The following is a 20,981-nucleotide window of genomic DNA, read 5'->3' as shown; positions in this document are numbered from 1 at the left end:
TATATTGTTTTACTCAAATGATAACGTCATTTTCACATTTGTAGAATTGTTAAGACGGTTATTTGATGTTTTGTTTGGAGGATAATGACCACTGGTCTAATAGGATGGTCTACTGGGAGCTTTTCCAATTTCCCTAGACAATTGGACTTTCGAGGTCGGACGGGTTTTGGGAACACAAAAAAAAAAATAAAAAAATGGGGGAATAAGGTGGAACTACAAAATGGAAGTTGGGGAAGTTACCAGTACTCATGGGATAGGGGGCAGTATGGGGTTAGGGAGGGGCTTGGCAAGGGTGGCGGGTGGTGATTGGATGTTTGGGTGGCAGGGGATGATTGGATGTTTATTAAACTGCACCACAACTTTGAACCAATGGGCGGTCCTAAACCGAACCCCTTTGACTGTATAAAAGGGCCACATGGCTTGAGGCCTGTGTCGTTTCCACCAGGCGCCATGTTGCGTAGGAGGCGACCCAGGCAGCTGCTTGACTTCTAAGTAAACTGCTTTCTTGAAAGAACCTGACTGCCTGTCTTGTTGTTCCTGCGCCCGCCGATTTGCAGCCTAGGAAAAAGATCATCCACTTCAACAGCACTGCTGGTTACAGCTGACCTCCAGCTGGAGCGCTCAAGGGCCAGGGCTTCCTAGTTTTATATGGTAGTGTAAATGGAGCTTTTTTTCCTCTGCAGACAGACACAGGGCCCTTCCACACAGCCCAAGACATGAAATCCCCATTATCTGCTTTAAACTGGATTATTTGAGTCCACACTGCCATATAATCCAGTGCAAAGCAGATAACGTGGATTTTTCACAGCGGTGTGGAAGGGCCTACACTGTAGAATGAATGCAGTCTGGCATATTTTATCTGCCATGGCTGAATGCTAGGGGGGGGGTTTAGTTTGGCAAGGCACCAGAGAAGGCTCAAGAGCGTCTAAAACTACGACTCCCAGCATTCCCTCGCCACGGAGCTGCGGTAGTCAACCAATAAACGCGCTGCCTGGCTTTGTGGGAGTTGGAGTCCTAAAGGCTTGGAAGTGCTGCGCTGTTGTGCTATAACGCGGAGTGTTTTTTAGGACTTCAACTCCCAGAAGCCTCGGCTGCTGTGCCTAATGATCAAGGATCCTGGGAGCTGAAGTCTGAAAGGCCTCAGGCCCACTAGCGGCGGCGCAAGCGAGGGGCAAAGGCCGAATTCAACCCTCTCGTTGCCGTAGCAACGGGGCACCGCCCTCCTTGGCGGCCTTTTCCCTCTCTCCCTCCCTCCCTCTCTCAGAGCCGGTCGCCATGCCTGGTCCCTGCCCACTGAAGGCGGGGCCCAGGCGTTGTGCCCAGTAGGTGGGAGGTGAGCCTCTGGCCGGCTGAGAGGAGACGAGCGAAGGGCGGAAGGGAAGAGGAGGCAGAATGGCTGCGTGGAAGGCTTCTCGGGTGAGGAAGAGCGTTGTTAAGGCCTGGAGGCCCAAATCGAGGCGCGTAGATTGAAAGGAATCAAGGCTTCGTGGGCGAGGAGCTGGCCTGGCTGAGGAAGAAGCGAGGAGAGAGCCGGGCCCGTCCTGGAGAGCGAGGGAGTCATTACAGGGGCCTACACCAGGTATGGGCAAACTTCGGCCCTCCAGGTGTTTTGGACTTCAACTCCCACAATTCCTAACAGCCGGTAGGTTTTGAAGTCCAAAAGTCCGGTTTTGAAGTCCAAAACACCTGGAGGGCCGAAGCTTGCCCATACCTAATCTACATTGTAAGATGAACACTGTTTGACACTACCCGTGGCTCAGTGCTATGAGATCCTATAAGTACAGTTTGGTGAGGCGCCTGCCCTCTTTGGCAGAGGAAACTAAAGGCCTTGTCAGACTCCAACCCCCCAGGATCCCATAGCATTCAGCCATGGCAATTAAAATGGTGTCAAATTGCATTCATTCTTCAGCATAGTCTGAAAGGCCGTGGTTTTTTTAATGTCAAGGGTTTCTGAATGACACACTCGTGGTCACTGTTTGCAAGAAAGAAGTGGGAACCATCTCCTATGATCCTTTCCCCCTGCAATTATTTCTGATTTATGGCAAACCTATCATGAGGTTTTCTTGACAAGGGTTGTTTAGAAGAGCTTTGTCCCGGCCTCCCTTTGAGGCCAAGAGAATGTGAAGTCTCACCCAGTGAGTTTCCATGGCTTAGCAGGGATTTGAACCCTTGTTCCCCTTCCACACATCCCTATAACTCAGAATATCAAGGCAGAAAACCCCACATTGTCTGAGTATGGACTCAGATGACACAGTTCAAAGCAGATATTGTGGGATTTTCTGCCTTGATATTCTGGGATATAGAGCTGTGTGGAAGGGCTCCCAGAATATCAAGGTGGAAAATCCCACAATATCTGTGTTGAACTGGGTTATTTCAGTCCATACTAACATATATTTCAGTTCAGAGCAGATAATGTGGGATTTCATTCAGCTGTGTGGAAAGGGCCCCAGAGTCATAGGGAGCCTCTACACCAGGCATGGGCAAACTTTGGTTCTCCAGGTGCTTTGGACTTCAACTTGTACAATTCCTAACACGCTGTTAGCAATTTTGGGAGTTGAAGTCCAAAACACCTGTAGGGCCAATGTTTGCCCATGCCTGATCTACATTGTAGAGTTAATGCAGTTTGGCACCACTTTACCGGACAAGGCTCAATGCCATTGAACCATAGAAGTTGTCATTTTGCAAGGCCTTTTGCTCTCTCTGCCAAAGAGTGCTGGTGTCTCACCAAACTACAACTCCTGTGATTTCATAACCTTGAAACAAGGCAGTTAAAATGATGTCAGGCTGCATTATTAATTCTACAGTGCAAATACAGTCATAGTCAAATGCTGAAGCCACTCCACCTGTCAGGTATTAGCCAACAGCAAATCACAATAAAATTCCAGACTATTTGGGAATAAACACCTTTAAGGGGAGGGTTTATTACAAGTTATGTCATCTCAAACACTTTAATCATCTGTGCAGTTAATGTAAGCATAACAATAACTTCAGAAACTAACCATGATGTAATGGAGCCTTAAGGGAAGGTGCATTGTTTAATTTAGATTTTTCATATATTATTATGTTTTTAAATTGAGTTTTATGCTTGTAAATTTTGTTTATGTTGGGCTTGGTTGCTATGTAAGCTGTCCTGAGTCCCTTTGGGGAGATCGTGGTGGGATATAATAATAAAGTTACTATTAGTATTAGTATTAGTATTTTATCTTTGGTATTAATGGGATTTTGTTTTATGAAAAGGAATTGATTTCTTTATCCTAACATTTCATTGACAAAACAGATATGTACTGTACAGACTTTTACAAAGAATTAGGATATGTGCTAGTGTGTAGCGTATCTGGAATTCTCAAATCCAAAATGCTCTCAAAATTGTTCAGTTTACGCAAATGTTGTTTTCTTCATTACAAAAATAATTAAAATGTTACATGTAACATTACCTTCAGGCTAGGTGTATAAAGTACACATGAATCATAAAAGATTTTCACGTTTCAGCATGGATCACATCTCCAAGATATCTCATGTATATACAAGTATTCATAAATCAGAAAGACATCCACAATACAGAACACTTCTGGTCCCAAACATTTTGGATAAAGAACTTTCAACCTGTACTACAGTGTTGTAAAACACTGTTTCTCAGTTTTTTGGGCCCCAAGATGTTTTTGGCTTCAGTTGGCAAAATCCCAGCCAACACAAACAAAAGTCAGGAATTCAGGGAGACGACGTTCCAACTATCTGAAGGGCCAAAGTCTGACAATCACTGTAAAAGATTACACAGCAGCTATGCCTCAATAAAAGTGCTTCTGACAGAGATCATCTTTTTTGTAACCAGTGTCCCTTTCTTCCTTATTTTCTGGAAAGATTTCTGGTGGCATTAGGAGGATTTTGAAAAGAGAGTGGGAGTAATACATACCTTTGGAATCAGGTTGCAACAGCATATCTGTAATAAATGCAATGACTTTGCCCATTAGAAGTGGAATTCTAATTTAGCCAGTCCTATTGGAACATGATATAACAGCAAGATAAACAACCACTGTCTCCAGCATCACTTATTGAGCATGCAGGAACATAAGAATAGAAAGGAGGAAAGGCTGGCTCACTCGCTCCGTACAGCAAGTTAAAAATAACTTTGACCATCCAAACATAAATCATAAAAAGAACTGGTGGCAAGTGAAAGAAAAAAAAGTAATCCCTCAGTACAATTTAAAAGAACCTTTAGAAACTTCCAAAAAATTTTCTTCACTTCTGCAAGGCTTACCTGACCTAGGGAGCATCTACAGCAGGCATGGGCAGACTTCAACCATCCAAGTGTTTCGGACTTCAACTCCCAGAATTCCTAACGACTGATAAGATGGCCGGGATTTCTAGGTGTTGGTCCAAAACACCTAGAGGGCTGGAGTTTGCCTATGCCAGATCTATACTGTAAGTTTGACACAACTCTAACTGCCCCTTGCTCAGTGTGATGGAATCATGGGAAATGTAGTTTTACAAGCTCTTTGCCTTCCCTGCCAAAGAGTACTGGTGCCTCACCAAGCTACAAATCCAAGGATTCCATAGACTTGAGCCGTGGCAGTAAAGTTGGTGTCCAACTGCAGCAATTCTACAGTGTAGATGCATTCCCTGTTTTTTTCTCACTTGAACATGTTGTTAATTTTAAATGCAAAGTTTGCTGAAATTGCTCATCATTTTTATAGTGCAGGAATCCTTCCTTATTCTTTCCCTGCTGACTTTTCTCCAGTACTAAATTTTCCATTAAAGATGTATCCTTGGAGCACATCTAATTTGTTAATTGTATGCTTGTACTCATATTTCAACAGCAAGATGTACTATAGCTGTGTAAGACATAACTGGAATGACAGAGATGGAATTTTCCACTTTTATCATTTGTGTTTTTGTTTCCAAGTTTTCATTAAAAATGACAACAACAATTTGTATATATGGTTATGCCTTCTTATCTGGCTATGCAAAATTAGATTCAGAACCTATAGGAAGGTCATGTAGTTTCTCACTACAGAAAGGCAAGCATTCTCAGACTAAGAAGTACCCAGGAAACTAGAAAATAAACAAGGCAAAAACCATTTGTGTGTGCAGGGATGTATAAAACAAATCAATTACTATGGGAGTTAATGTAGAGAAGAGTTTGCCATAGGGAGATAATGTACATGGAAACCACCATAATAGAAAGGTCAGAGCCTTGATCCTGTTGTACCTTCGTGACAGTGATAAAATTTGGAGAAAGGAGTGAGCCAGTCTGCTTTTTAAAAGACTTTAAAAATGGCATTTTAAGTAATGAATCAGCCCAAACCCTTCAAAAAACAAAAAACAGTGTTCCCAGTTTTGCTAGCAGCTCAAGGCATGAGACACATTCAATGTCAGCAGTTAGCACTAGGGATTATAATTGTTTGCTGAACCATCACCTTGAGATGTGTGTGCAAAACACATTTTCTCTGGGGAAAATGCTTGAATGCACACACAATACTGGGATGCACTTCTTAAAAACAGCAATGGAAGAATCCTTCTAAGAATGGGATAGAGAGGATTCTGGGGGGGGGGGGGGTTGGTTAGAGGGAAGAAAAAAGAAAGAAAAAGAGGTAGGAAAAAGAGAGGGAAGGAGAACAGGAAGAAGGGTAAGTAGGTAGGAAACAGAGAGGGAAGAGAAGAAGAGAGGGTGAAAGAAAAGGAGGTTGGAAAAAGAGAGGGAAAGAATTCAGAAAGTGTGGTGTAGTGGTTTGAACCTCAGACTATGGCTCTAAACCCATTGGGTGACTTTAGGCAAGTCACACTCTCAGCCGGAGATGAAAACAAAGACAAATCCCTTTTGAATACATCTTGACAAGAAAATTCTGTGATAGGGTCACCCTAAATCTGAAATGACTTGAAGACACACAGCATCAACAACAAAATATATTCCAGAATTCCAACACTCAGAGGAACTGAATTGGCCCTCTGTTTAAAAAGTGTGAGGACCCCTAGTTTAGAAGGGCAGTACAACTCACGTATCTCCAGGGCTGATTTTTAACATTTACTTGTGATTGAAATAATATGTCCTCTCTAGACATTTTCTAGATCTTCCTGATAATTCTATGGTATACTTCTGCTGGAAGTTGGCTGCAGTTGTGCTGGAGGACATAGCAGTGTTTGAAGTAGTGTTCTGTCACTGTATTTCCTACATTCTCCAATGTTTCTCTGTTGTGTGCTTCTGCCAGAGGTGTTTTGGTCAGTATGGTTTGTTATTAACTATACTTTTGCGTTTCCACTCAAAGCCCAGGGACATATTTCCAGATGTACTGTATATAGTTTTGTAACAGAAGAGACATGAAAAATTGTATTTCACATTGAAATATGTAGAATTCTCCAGCTTCTCCTGATCAAAATGCATTTTGTTCTTTCTTTAAATTAATTGATCTTGTTACAGTTTTATGTATGTGGGTGTGTTGACATTTTTAATAAATTTAGAGAATAAATTGAAAGTGTTTTTCAATTTACTTTCAAAACAAATTTCCAGGTGATAAGAAGCATTGCTACATGTGGTTGGAGAGCACAGTCCAGTCAAGCTCCTGCAGCATTACCAAAAAGCAAACATGCAACTGGATTTAGTTTTGGTAAGTACTGAAAAAGCACTGAAAAAAAAGGTTTGTTTTCTACTAAAGGGAAGTGTCTAGGATTACCATGCCGCTATTTCAACTTTCAGCCAAAGAACTTCATTTTGTTATTATTAGGGGAAGAATTTTGTTTTGTTAATATTAGGGAAAAACGAAAGAAGTCTTGTTGAGATCAAGGGGTTTTAAAATACAATATATCATCTAGATCATTTGTAAGACAGAGGTTCCTTCTACAATGCCATATAAAATCCAGTAAAAACATGGCTTTCGATCAAGCCTTCGGAGAATAGTTGCAGTGCAATAATAGATATGGAATATGTGCAATTACTATTGGAACGGCCTTGGACTATGAATATGGATGATGTGGTTTTAATACTGAATGTAATGTTTTTAAATGTTTAACATGTGTTAATTTTCATTTTAATGTTCATTGGAATTGTATGTTGCCTAAGGAATTGAATAATTGCCTATATGTAAGCCACCTTGAGTCCCCTTTGGGGTTGAGAAAGGTGGGGTATAAAGAAGGTAAATAAATAATAAACAATATCTGCTTTGAACTGGATTATATGGCAGTGTAAACTCATATAATCCAGTTTAAATCAGAGAGTGTATATTTTCTTCTTTGATAATCTGGATTATATGGCAGTGTAGAAGGGAGCCTAAATTTATGAAAGACAAGAAAGATTAATGTGGAATCACCATAATTCTTTATCTTGAAATTACATCAGAAGTGCAGGCTTTTTTTCTTAAAATATCCTTAAAGGGGGATTAAATCAGTGGAAAATAACACTATTGATAACTACTACTCGTGTGATGTAAATTAGGTAACATATGAATTGTTTAGAAACATGATTCATATGCTGATTATTGTCCTAGCTATGCTTGGGGAAGAATTCTTTAAGCTGTAGTTTTAACATGCAGCCTCTAATTGGAGCTGGTTAGGGACTTTAATTGGCTGTTATGGGAGACAGAATTCTGGAATATTTGGTTTTCTGATTTAGTCCAGGATTACCCTTAGATGAAAATAAAAAAACACTGGCGTGGAAGAAGACAAGAAGCCCTCTATTCTTCTACTCACGAAGAAATGCTTTTGGAAGAGGCAAATTAACAATAAACAAAAATCTCATGTTTTTCAGAACTTACAGAAGAGCAGAAGGAATTTCAAGCTACAGCACGGAAATTTGCTAGAGAGGAAATCTTACCTGTTGCGGCTGAGTATGACAGAACTGGAGAGGTATATCTGATATATAGTAGGGAATCATTTGAATATTTCACCTAGCAAACTCTTTTAAATACAGAAACTATGCATACAATACCTTTATGTCGCTTTCTTTCCCCCAGTATCCTGTTCCTCTCATTAAAAGGGCATGGGAGCTTGGCTTGATGAATACTCACATCCCTGAAAGCTGTGGTAAGTGAATTACTGCATAAGCTACAAAACAAAGTAAACTAAAGTAGACTTTTACAAGAGTTGAAGACATATGTATTTTCATATTCATATTGTTTTCTGAAAGAAATGATTGCCAAAATGCTTAATGCAAAACGTACTGTTCTTTCATTAAAAATCACAAAATTCTTAAATAGTTACGGCATGATCATATGTATCATTTCTTTTGTGACAGCCCACTTAATGACTGATATATTGGACACATGTATGAATAGAACTATATTGATGGGCATGCTGTTGGCCATTTGTTTTAACTGTTGTGCCTTGAATGGAGAGAGATGAAGCTGTAGAAATGTTTCTGGTATAAAGATTGTGCTTGTCCAATCACACAAGCAAATAATATGAGGAAGCTCCACTATGAGAGTTACTCTGCATAGGCATCTTGTAGTTCATGTAATTCTCTGTGGCTCCCTTTTAAAGGAAGTGTGGGTTGAGTATCCCTTATCTGAAATGCTTGGGACCAGAAGTATTTTTTGGATTTCAGATATTATTATTATTATTATTATTATTATTATTATTATTATCATTATTATTATGGAGTATTTGTGTGTGTGTGTGTGTGTGTGTATGTGTATGTGTATGTGGTGGGTGGCCTTGGCAATTTTGGACTTTGGAGCATTTTAGGTTTCCCGGTAAGAGATACCCAACATGTGTAAGTAATTAATTGACCTGGAAATATATTGGTTTTGCTGTGGTATAATGCAGAGCTAAAGTGCAATATAGTGTCAGTTTTTATAGGGGTAACATGCTCAAATGATATTTTGTCTTAGGTGGCCTTGGTCTTGGCACTTTTGATGCTTGTCTCATTACTGAAGAATTAGCATTTGGATGTACAGGAGTTCAAACTGCCATTGAAGCAAATTCCCTGGGAGTGAGTATTTATTGTCTCTTCTTTGTAATATTTAGTCTAAGCAATCAGATTACGTGTACTAAGCCAGCATCTTTTCTTCCAGCAAATGCCAGTCATCATTGCAGGGAATGAACAACAACAGAAGAAATACCTGGGAAGAATGACAGAAGCACCCTTAATGTGTGTAAGTGTTTTTCATTGTGTATAGAACTTGGATTTTTTTACTGTGCACAATTGTAATGAAACATATCTAACTGTTCAGAGATCATGAGATGTGTTTGGGAGTATTAAATGGGCCAGATCCTAATCTTAGTAACAGGTAGCTATGTTGAACAATGAGGTGTTAGGCATTCATAACTTACTCCCAAAGGCAATGTACAGCTTTTCACTACACTGATACACTGAAATCGCATGTACATTCTGAGTTTATAGCAGGGCAGTAAACAGAAACAAATGGAAAGGTCATTTTAAAAAAGAGAAATGTTCAAGCAAAATTGCCAGCAGTCATGTTGAGTTCATATTAAAGAAGCGTGTGGGTTTTAAGTCACCTCTCAACTTATAGCAACAATATGTATTTTATAGGGATTTTTACGTAAGAGCAATCTCAAGAGATAGATTGCCAGGTCGTCTTCTCAAGTATAGTCTATATCATCTAGTATTCATTGGCAGTCTCCAACCAAATCCTAGCCAGAGCTGTCCCTGCTTAGCTTTTATATCAAACAAAAATGCTAAGGTCTCATAGTCGCTTATCGGTACTCAGTAGCAATTAAAATAACATGAATCATTAATAAAACAAGTAGCCTGTTCAGCATTCCAAAAGCCCCAGCGAGTATTTGTTTAGTAATACGGCTGTGGTCTAGAGATGTGTATGTACCTTTTATGAGTCCCTTTGGGGGAATAAGACGGTTTATAAATAAAGTATTATTATTATTATTATTATTATTATTATTATTATGCATGTAGAAAACATACATGGTTCATCTTAATGAAGGAGCATTTGGGTTCACACCAACAATGAGGTTATGAACTGGCTTCTTTTATTGAAATGTGTGGTGAACCACAGGAGCCCAAGAGTCTTAATGACAGGAATATAATTTAGTTATTCAAAGCCTCTTTTGTTCCTGATCACTTTCTGTCACCCAAGAGAGTGTACTTCATACAGTGCGATCCTTTTTATTCTACATCTAGATATGATCTTGTTATAAATAGCAAACAGAGAATACTGGTGGCTCACCAAACTGCAAATCTCAGGATTCCATAGCATTGAGCCATGGCCATTAAATTAGAGATGATGTCCCTCAAATCGGAGTGCCATGCGCTCCTGAAGCAACTTCCCCTTTTGCTTTGGCTCATCACTAAGCTTACTATATTATGCAAATCTAATGTGCACCCCAATTTTGATGAGGCAGTTTAACCAAAAAAAGATGAGCATTAGATCAATATGGTAATGAAGCATCTTACTGTACCATTAAAGTGGCTGGATCTTATATTTATTTTATTTTTATATTTGTTCGTGCTCAAGACAGTTAAAACATCCTTGAAAAGAATTTTGTTTGAAAAATTAAAAGCACTAATCTCAATAATCAAAACAGTTCACAAGATGTGTCTTTACTTCCTCTACAAAACAGAGAGAAGGGAAATGAACCAGAATGCATTCAGTTCCTCACATCCCTTTCAAATGGGCCTCTGCAAGTACTCTCTAGAGGGCTTTTTTGCAAGATTTTAACATGTGGGCAAGTTCAGTTGAGACACATAATAGCCAGTATCCTGAATTTGCCTGGAAAACTAATGGCAACTTAGTGCAAGTCTTTCTGTCTTAGGGCCAGATACATTTATCTGCTTTTATATGTGCCAACTGAATCTCACAGATACTCTTAAAAGTTAATATTCCTTCTAGCACATTGCTGCAGTCAAAACAGAATATAACTCAGGTAATGGATGACATCGCCTATAGTAATGCTGCATTGGGTCCCAGACTGGGAAAAAGAAAGAAAATATTGCCAAGTCAGTTCGACTCATGAAATGTTATTAGGACATTACAAGCTATAAATGAAATTAGCTGTGTAATAATATGTAGTCTTGGATGTATCACACTCTTGTTGTCTCTTGACATGTGTAATTGCTTTTTTTCAGGCCTACTGTGTAACAGAGCCTGGAGCTGGTTCAGATGTCGCAGGTCTAAAAACAAAAGCAGAAAAGAAAGGAGACGAATATATAATTAATGGACAAAAAATGTGGATCACCAATGGTGGCAAGGCCAACTGGTATAGTAATACTTTCCATATAGTGTTTTTTTTTTTGTTGACATACTGATGTGTCAATTACACATGTGAAAATCACTTCCCAAGATCGCTGCCATTCATGAACCATGTTTGGACCAGGGATCGGAATATTCAGTAATGGAGCAACCAGTAATATGCAACTAGGTCTCCATATTCCTGGGCACAATAAAATATGAGAGTTGGGAAAGAGGGAATGGGACTGAAGAGTGAAGACAATTGTGTGAATTGGAGATGGACAAGCTCCATGGATATAGAGGCCAATTTTCAAGGCTTCACCAGCTAGATAGATTATTTACAGTTTTGTAAAAATTCTCACATTTTGGTGAAATGAGGAAGGCAGGAGGGCTACTCCTTGTTTTAAAAGACAACTGCTGTTCCTGGAGTAATCCAATTATTGAGTGTTATACATGCATATGCGTTGTGTTTTATGTAATGTGGAGCAGTTAGAAGTTTTGGTAGGCATACAGAAATGCATCCTACATGTTTCTTGTTCCAAGGAAGGCAACCCTTCACTTCAAACTACCACAATGTCATTGTAAATGATCATGATTTTTTCCCAAATTGTAACAATGCTTGTTTCTTCTAATTGTAAATATATAGCATTGAAGAATTAGAGTCTGTTATCAGCTATGTTAAAACTCACTGAATTCTGGGACACATTTCTGTGTATGTGTCCTTTGGATTATGCTGTGAGTCTCTATTGCCCTAATATTTGTGAAGCTAAAGTAGTTTGTGCTGTAAGTTACTGTTCACATCCATTACAGTGAAAGTTGTGACATCTCTGTCTTTTTACTAGGTATTTTTTGTTGGCTCGCACTGTTCCTGATCCCAAAGCTCCTGCAAATCAAGCTTTTACTGGCTTTATCGTGGAAGCAGATAGCCCTGGAATACAAATAGGAAGAAAGGTATTGTAGTAATACTTTAGCCTTCACTGAGGTATCAGGAATGGATTCTTTTCAGTAAGAAGTGAAAAAATGCCATCTTTGATGTTCAAAAACTGGCCCAAAAGAGCTGACCTGAAGCTTCAGGGAACTGATCCACCCAACAGAGTGCTGGAGGAGTGGGATGAGGAGGCCATCTTCAGAATATCTCTTTGCCCTCTATGCCTCCAGTAAAGCAGTTCAGAAAGGCTGGGTAACTGTCGCAGCATTAAAAAGGTGGTGCCTCCTTTTCTTAATGGGTAGGCTTTACCAGATTCTAGTACTTTTCACAACCAGACGAACATATGCCGGTAATATAATATCCAGCCTGGATTGAATTTAAACAGTTCTATTTGTCCTCTCGCAAAATAATCCTGAGTGTGGCATCTTTAAATATTTTTGGTGTTTAATCCTTCATACACATGCCGGGAAATAAATTCACTAAAAGGAATAGCATTTACTACCATAGTCTGCCCTTTATATCTGTGGATTCCGCACCCACAAATTCAATCATCCACAGTTTGAAAATATTTTCTCCCCAAAAAGCCATTTTATATAAGGAACATTATCTTAAAATGGCATTGCAAATGACAGGCCATGCATATCCATGAATTTTGCTTTCTGGAGGGCAGGGACCTTAAACTAAACCACAGCATTCTAGCTATAAGAATGCTTACTATTAGATCACATGCCTCAAACTCAAGGCCCATGAACTGACTCCTCTATGTCATATTCTGTGGCCCTTCAGATGCCACTCCTGTACTTACTTAGGCGATCCCTCGTTGGCCGAGTAGGATAGTCATCCAGGATTAGTATTCTGGTGGGTCCGTAGGTGACTGTGGAGCCCTATTCTTGATCTGCATGTTCTCCCGCAGTGAGGGCATTGATTTCCAGGTGGAAGGCAGTCTCGGTAGGGGTTGGCTTGACACGCCTTCCTTTTGGCACATTTCTCTCTTTCACCCTCCATCCATGCCTCTTCAAATTCTGCAGCACTGCTAGTCACAGCTGACCTCCAGCTGGAGCGCTCAAGGGCCAGGGCTTTCCAGTTCTCAGTGTCTATGCCACTCCTGTATTCCTCATCATTAGATGTCTTGACTAAAGCTGATGGGAGTTGTGATACAGTAACACCTGGAAGGCTGCAGTTTGTTCTGTTTTGTCAGAAGAGTAGGCTTTGACTTTAGAATCAAGGCTTGTGGGTATCATGTCTGACTTTAAAATGCCCTTTACCTTTTCCCGAACCTCAGTGTGACAAGTGCTGTTGGATTGCAGTTCTCATTATCTTCAGTGATGGGAGCTGTTCAAAAACATCCGGGCAACCAAATTGGATAAAAACTGAATAGCATTGTCCACTATTGGACAGAAAATTATATTGGTCCTTTATAGCCATGGATTCACTGGCTCTTTAAAGGGAACCATAAGACTGATATGGCCCTCGATGAAAATGATTGGCACCCTGCATTAAATTATATTTTTGTTCACATTTCTATTGACTGACAGTTTTTCTAAGAAAAAAGCATAGCTGGGTGCTCTTTTTGCATTGAAGAAACACTTTGCTAACCACAACCAGGTGAATAAATAGAAGTTTGTGTCCATTATATGTGAACTGGAGGCACCAGTCTGACAAACAAATATTTCAAGGATGTAGCCAAGTGTATTACAGGGATGGTTGCCAAGTTTATTAGCCAATTTTTTATCTTAAGACTACTTGTCTTATTATCTGAGAGAGTTGAACTCAGGTGCAGTGACATGACTTCACTCTTATACATGAAGTCAATTTATATATGAGTATTTGTGGTAGGTTAACAACATCACATTTCTATTGACTGACAGTGTAGGTTAACAAAAACTGTCAGTCAATAGAAATGTGAACAAGTAAGTAAGTAACAACAAGCGGATATTAACATATCATAAAACCAATAAAAACCTTTACACATATTTTACTCTTAATGCTTTTGTGTGAGTCACTCATACCAGTGGCATTTACTATATCTTGTCTCAGTCTTCTTGACTAAAAATACAGAGTGCCCCCAAAATGTATACACTCCTTACTCATCAATGTTTTTGGAATAAATGTAAATGAAATTTCTATTTCAGGGTGAGAATGTAATATGGTTACCTTAAGTTTGAAAACATTAGACAGGTACAAAGACAATGGCGGAATGAGATTAGAACACAGCTACCAAAATGTCTTAAGAATTGCATGAATTCAGGATAAATTTGAAATCGATGGTACTGTTGCCGATGAGCACAAAGAAAGATACAAGGGACCATGAACAGGTACCTCTGCTGTAGTATTTCAATTTACACGCTCACCACTGAAGTCTGTAAATAGTGCTCACTAGGGGTGTACAATCTGGCCAAATGGCATCCTGTTTCGGGGTCCAGTGTCAACTGACTCCTCATTCTGTTTACCAGGAAGTTACTCGAAAGGGGGGGTGGTATTGCTGTTTTCATTCAGCAAAGATTCGGCCCATTGGCTACAACAGGAAATTCTAGAGGTTCAATTCTCAGTCATTTTAAGGCCTATCTGCTTGAAACCTACCTCAGTTTTAGATTTAGATAAAACCAAGACTTTTATTGGCTGAGAACCAGAGAGAAAAACTTAAACTCACATCATGCTTCGGGAGCAACTCAGAGACTGCCTGCCCTGTACAAGTGCTGCTGGGAAAGCAAGTTCTCAGCAGGGCCCTCTCTGGAGGAGGAGACTAGGGAACTTTTTCAAAAGAAATGGGGCACCGCTGCCGGAGGAGGAGAAAAGACGGATGGGGCAGATCCCTGCCTCAGGTATATTGGAAATTTTACTGCTTCCTCACTAAGAACCGGATAAAATCCTGTTCCCTGAATCCATTTTGCCAGGCTGTTCAGCTCCCTCCTTCCCGGTCTATTTTGGAGATTATATAAAACAGCCCACTGAATACAAATCTTTTTCATTCAAACTGATTCAGGACCAAGCCTAGTGTTCACACAAAACCAGAATTAGTCAATCAAGTTTACAACAAAATTTGAAAAGTACAAAGTGGAAGGTGTACATTCCAAGGATGCTGCATGTTATGATTGAGGACGATACAGACTGAAGACTTCAGTACTTTGGGTGGTTTGAAAGCATGGTGTGTGATGATGAGGCATTTACAGAGAAGCTTGTCTGGTCTGATAAGGAACAATTCAAACTGATACTGTAAACCTCCACCATTGTGTGTACTAGTCCTCTGAAAATCTGTACTTTTACCAGTGTGCTGTGTCTTCATATGCTTCAGACATCAACTTTACCTGTCATTTGAGAGCTGGAGACTAAAGTTTTTACCTACAAGTCTTGATATGCTTGAGACATCCATTTTACCTACCATCCGAGAACTGGGGATGAAAGCTTTTACCTAGAACAAGCTGGCACTCCCCTCACTACCATTGAGATGTTCGTTTTTGGATAGGTCGAAGAAGTGTTGTCCCTTGATCTAACACCTCTCAACTTCTACCTATGGGGGGATGCTAAAGGAAGATGTTTAACAGAGGAAACCAACTACACTGATTGCTGTATGAGAAAACTGCAAGGTCGTATGCAGTTATCACACTGGACACATTACAGAACATAGTTTGTGTAGCAGTGTGGCGGTTTTGAGTGTTTGGATGCCGACAATGGGCACTTCAAACACATGCATTGAATCCCAAAATTCAAGGACACCTCTCATACCCATTTTGCTTTTGTATAAATATAGTAGTTATAATTATAGGGTAATATTTTTCACATCAAAGTAAGTATGCATTTTGTGGCACTCTGTATATAATCTTGGTTAGTTTTCGTCAAGTATTTCTGTGTTAATGGATAATTACATCTTTCACAAATTTCCTCTTCAGGAACTTAATATGGGTCAGCGTTGCTCAGATACAAGAGGGATTGTTTTCGAGGATGTAAGAGTGCCCAAAGAGAATATTCTCATTGGTGAAGGAGCCGGCTTTAAAATAGCCATGGGAGCATTTGATAAAACAAGGCCTCCAGTAAGTACTGGCTAGAAGAAAATTGAGAAATTATAGATTCCATGAATGATAGAAGTCAAATTTCATGATATTCATCCTTAAAACTACAGGTAGCAGCTGGTGCGGTAGGACTAGCACAGCGAGCCTTAGATGAAGCTACAAGGTATGCTCTAGAAAGAAAAACCTTTGGCAGGATACTCGCAGAGGTAGGTGCATTTTCAGTCACTTTGTATTAATTTCCAGTTAATATCTGTTCAGGCTGATCTGTTTTCACAATTCTATCAAAATCGCGTGAAACACTGGTAGTTATAGTACAGATAACAATGAAACAGCATTCATTAATCTTTATTAGGAATTTCCTTATATTTTGAACACGTGACACTGTTTTAAAAAGATCTGTGATACAAGCAGGTTCTGGTTTTCTGGTTTAAAGAATTCATAGATAATACGGCAAATGTGCTGTGAATTTTCCCACTGTAGAATAGTATGTTGTATTATCTTCTCAGAACTAAACAGACATGAATATATGTGCTCTTATAACATCCATCAGTCCCAGCAAGTAAGATCAGAGGTTGGAGATCATGGTATATATAGTCCAACATCTTTTCTATCTCAGTTTGTTTGAACCATATTGTTAAATTTTAAGACATTTTGCAGTTTACTTATCTGCCTCAAATTCATGAAGTGACTTGCTTCTCAGTTTTTTGTGTTATGAGCACTAAAAATTAAACCCAGATCAGTTTGTGATAACATATGTTATGATTATGAAATGAAAGTTGTTGAAAATTAGAATATAGTGAGATACTGGCTCATCCCAGGAAGCTACTGGCACCCTCCTTCTTGTATCACAGTTTATTATTTTTTCAATAAGTAAGTTATGTAGTTTACATGACAATATTCTTTTGGTTATATAACATCATTGACATCAATTTCTCAACACTGATTGATGTTTCTCAATCATAGCACCAAGCAGTATCTTTCATGTTGGCTGAAATGGCAATGAAAGTTGAACTTGCTCGCCTGGCTTACCAAAGGGCTGCATGGGAGATCGATGTTGGTCGCAGAAATACCTACTATGCATCTATAGCAAAAGCATATGCTGGGGATATTGCAAATCAAGTAGCTTCAGATGCTGTCCAGATCTTTGGAGGAAATGGATTCAACAGTGAATACCCAGTAGAAAAACTAATGAGAGATGCCAAAATATATCAGGTAAGTATCCTGTATAATGCTGCTGTCTTAAAGGATTCATAGTAGTAGTCTCTTAATATACAACATTTTGCATGAGACATAGTAGTTCAAAAGAAAAGTTTGACTTTTTTGTAAAGATTGTGCATAATGCAAGAATTGTGCCACCAGTTGTTTTATGAGGAATTATCGTAGAAGAGATTGCATCCTTAAAGGTGGCTCTTGCTATTACCAATGTGTGTATTAAGAACTAATAATAAAAGAAGAAATAGTAGTCAAAGACATGCTGTTTAGACAGTCAAAACATTTGTTCTTGAACTAATAAATCTAACTGATTGAAGAGTCTTTTTGTAGGGTAATGCTCTCTTTATTTTAGTAGCAGTTATCCCTCTGTAACTTCTTTGTACCTATGCTGAGTGCTTGTATGCACATTAGCTGAAAAATAAATTCTACTAAATTCAGTAGTACATAAGTCTGACGAAGACTTCATAGGATTGCTGTCTTAGACTTGAGTATACTTGTAGATGATTATATACTGTGCTGTTAATGTTTTGTCAGATAGCTTTGATGATATGCAGTCAGTTTATATGAAAACTAAGCATATCAGTGTTATTTATTACAAATTGTATATGCATTTGTAAATGCACCCCCCAAAGTACTACAAAAGTACCAATAACAAAAAAAATATACTGATAGAGAATAGTGTTTGCCACAGGGATATTGGTTGTTATAATTCAAATGATGGCAAAACAAAATATCAGAATATGGTTTTATACATTCCAAAGGGTTTGTATCTGTTAAACAACAGTTCCCATATATAATTTTTTCTTCAAAGCAAGAGGACTTTTAAAGTCGTTTGTGATGTACTATTATCTGGTTTCAGTGTAAACATTTCACTGAAAACATCAAAGTATTTAGAATTTGTGCAAAGAAGCTTTCTGGACCCCTTCCATTATGTTCAGCCTTGAAGTGATTAGTGCACATTATGTTACCCCCATAACATATTTTGCAACTTGAATTTTGAATCATTTGGGTTGTTATCACTTCCAAGGTTTATCTTGTTTTCACTGAAATTCTGTATAGTTGCAGAGTGGTCCAAGTGCACATATTACTTATTAAATATTTTCTCTTTCAGATATATGAAGGAACAGCACAGATTCAAAGGCTAATTGTAGGCCGTGAACATCTTGGCAGATTTAAAGGTTGAGAGAACACGGAAACCATATAGTTAATGCTTGAATTCCTAGCATGCATTAACCCACTTCCGCAAACACTTGTTTCCACTCTATAATGTTAAAAGAAAAATTGCCTCTATAGTAGAACATTTTTTCAATGACATATCTGTTTCTTATTTTTAATACATAAAAAGCTGCATACTTAACAATTAAAAAAATTAGCCTGGAAATTTTCTCAGGCATTACATGTCAGTACTGTATGCTTTGCTAGAATGTTAAGCTTTCACTTGGCTTTAAACTGACCCAGATTGTTATGCTTGACTTCTGAAGTCTACTCTGCAATATCTTTCAAATGCCTGGAATCTGAAAATTTAACTGTTTCAGTGCCATATGTAAGATCTGATATTAGCCTCAGCAGTTTGGGTTACAAATACCACAATTGTGGGAAGAGCTATTAAGTATCTTTCTGTGTAGTGGGAAATTGTGAATTGTGAATTGAAATTGTGAGTTTATCACAGTTTATACCAATTCTGTGAACCTGTTTGCCTTTTAATAACTACGAAATGTTACAGCAAGCTAAAATATGAGGTGTATATTGCTTGCAGTGATACCAGATAAGTTGTCCATAGGTTTACTGCGAACTTGCCATTCTATGCACAAGGCTTTTAAGTATTTAACATAGTAATGTAAAATACTATGTCTTTTTGTAGCTCAGCAGCACAGAGAGAGAATATTAAATCTGTTTCAATTGTGGCCATCACCCACTTAATTTAAAGCAGTGCCTTTATAAATCCATCCTAGTGCTTTTAAAGCAGTGCCTCTGAAGAAGCCATCCATTTTGATGACATTATAATTATTTATCTAAAATAATTCTGTTTCTTTGTAAATTGTTAATAGTTTTATAATCAATTTAGTGTGTGGCAGATGTAAAATAATTGTGAGGCTTGTTTTGAACATTATTTGAGTGTATTTAATGATGACAGTGCCTTTGCAGTTGCTTAAAGTGAAGCAGCTAAATGGTATTTGGTAATACTCAAACATGATTAAAAAATTGCCATACAATGCAATATTTCTATTAGTAACATTTAAAGTACTAGCATTATTTTTATTAGCTATAGTATTACATTTAAAGCTAATTCCTTTGTAACCTAGACTGTGAATATTTTTTGGCAATGAAATGTTTTTATTTTTAAAATTTCTCAAAGGATGTGGCTGAATGTATTGGTGTCAACACTTCAGTTTTACTTCAGTTCAGTTACACATTTGACACAATTGAATACTTTCTAGTTTATGGAGTTGCTTGTCACTTTGGATGTTGAATTGCGATACCATCACAATTGGTTTGCTGAGTAGATGCAAGACTGCTGGAAGCTGCAACATAACTATATGTGGAAAGCGTTGCAATTCCCACTTCTGGGTGAAAAAAAATGTCAGGAAAGGGTAAAAAGAAAATCTGTGTTTGTTAGTCCTATATCTATGCAAGTATACTATTGAAACATTTTGAAATGGAATATTTCATATTGCAACCCCGGTTGGAATGTACCAGAGGAATAAATTAAACAAAGAAATAAATGGATCAGTGATTGTGCATTGTGTCTGGTGCCCAAATGATATAATTTGCCAGATTTTGCTGTAAAATGCTTTTGAAAAAATGACTCTCCTGAGTTCTATCTTGCCATAGTTTAGATAAATTCTTGTTTTTTTTGTTTTGTTTTTTCATTTTAGCCTTCAGTTTAAGACTTCAGCTTTACTTCATGACACAGTGTCACTGACCATGTTGGCTTTCATGGAAAGTGAAAAAAATATTTATGTCTTAATTTCGAGTTATTTTGTGAATCAAGGATTAGGAAGAGTTCAAGTCTCATATATTGGAGATTGATAAGTCAAAACTCTATCTTAGTTATTGAAGTTTAAATGTAAGATGCTTGCACCCTCTGAGATTGCATTTGTGCAGTGTAATTAATGCTGTTACACCATTTTAACTGCTGTAGCTCAATGCTGTGGTATCATGAGAGTTGTCGTTTTACTTGAACTTTAACCTTCTCTGCCAAAGAGTGCTGGTGTCTCACCAAATTACAACCCCTGTGCTCTTTTCCTTCCCCGAATCTGGAAGAACAGAGTCCAGTTTGTTTCCCAGCAGTAAAGCGTCCATCTTTCATCTTTTAACAGTCAGACTCAGGTTGGAGGCATGCTTTTCCCTGTCTCTGGGCAACAGGCTGAGGTCAGCAGAGGATGTCTCAGGCCCCTTCCAAACAGTTGATTAAAATCCCACATTACCTGCTTTTGAACTGGAATATATGGCAGTGTGGACTCAGATAACCCAGTTCAAAGCAGATATTGTGGGATTTTCTGCCTTGATATTCTGGGTTATATGGCTGTGTGAAAGGGCCTTGAGTCCTTCCTGCCTGTGCCCTCTGTGAATGGCAGGAGAAGGAGTCCAGCAGAGAGAGAGGTGCTTCTCGGCCTCCTGAAAGAACGTCAGGTCCCTTCTATACAGCTGAATAAAATCCCACATGACCTGTTGAACTGGAATATATGGCAGTGTGGACTC

The 20,981-nt window shown here is 38.6% G+C and overlaps 1 protein-coding gene across 1 annotated transcript; it reads left to right on the top strand.

Moving 5' to 3' along the window:
• Positions 1 to 1,194: 1,194 nt before the first annotated feature.
• Positions 1,195 to 20,018, top strand: ACADM (acyl-CoA dehydrogenase medium chain). The gene is made up of 12 exons (XM_060773747.2): positions 1,195 to 1,416; positions 6,503 to 6,599; positions 7,736 to 7,833; positions 7,941 to 8,010; positions 8,817 to 8,917; positions 9,000 to 9,080; positions 11,030 to 11,160; positions 11,975 to 12,083; positions 15,948 to 16,088; positions 16,178 to 16,273; positions 17,031 to 17,279; positions 18,391 to 20,018. Exons 1-12 carry the CDS (start codon positions 1,393 to 1,395, stop codon positions 18,460 to 18,462), a joined length of 1,269 nt encoding a protein of 422 aa, XP_060629730.2. The 5' UTR covers positions 1,195 to 1,392; the 3' UTR covers positions 18,463 to 20,018.
• The last annotated feature ends 963 nt before the right edge of the window (positions 20,019 to 20,981 follow it).

Source organism: Anolis sagrei, chromosome 4 (genome assembly GCF_037176765.1).
Source record: "Anolis sagrei isolate rAnoSag1 chromosome 4, rAnoSag1.mat, whole genome shotgun sequence".
NCBI classification, from domain to species: domain Eukaryota; kingdom Metazoa; phylum Chordata; class Lepidosauria; order Squamata; family Dactyloidae; genus Anolis; species Anolis sagrei.
The sequence above is the reverse complement of the archived record's forward strand: the minus strand, read 5'-3'. Positions and strand labels throughout refer to the sequence as shown.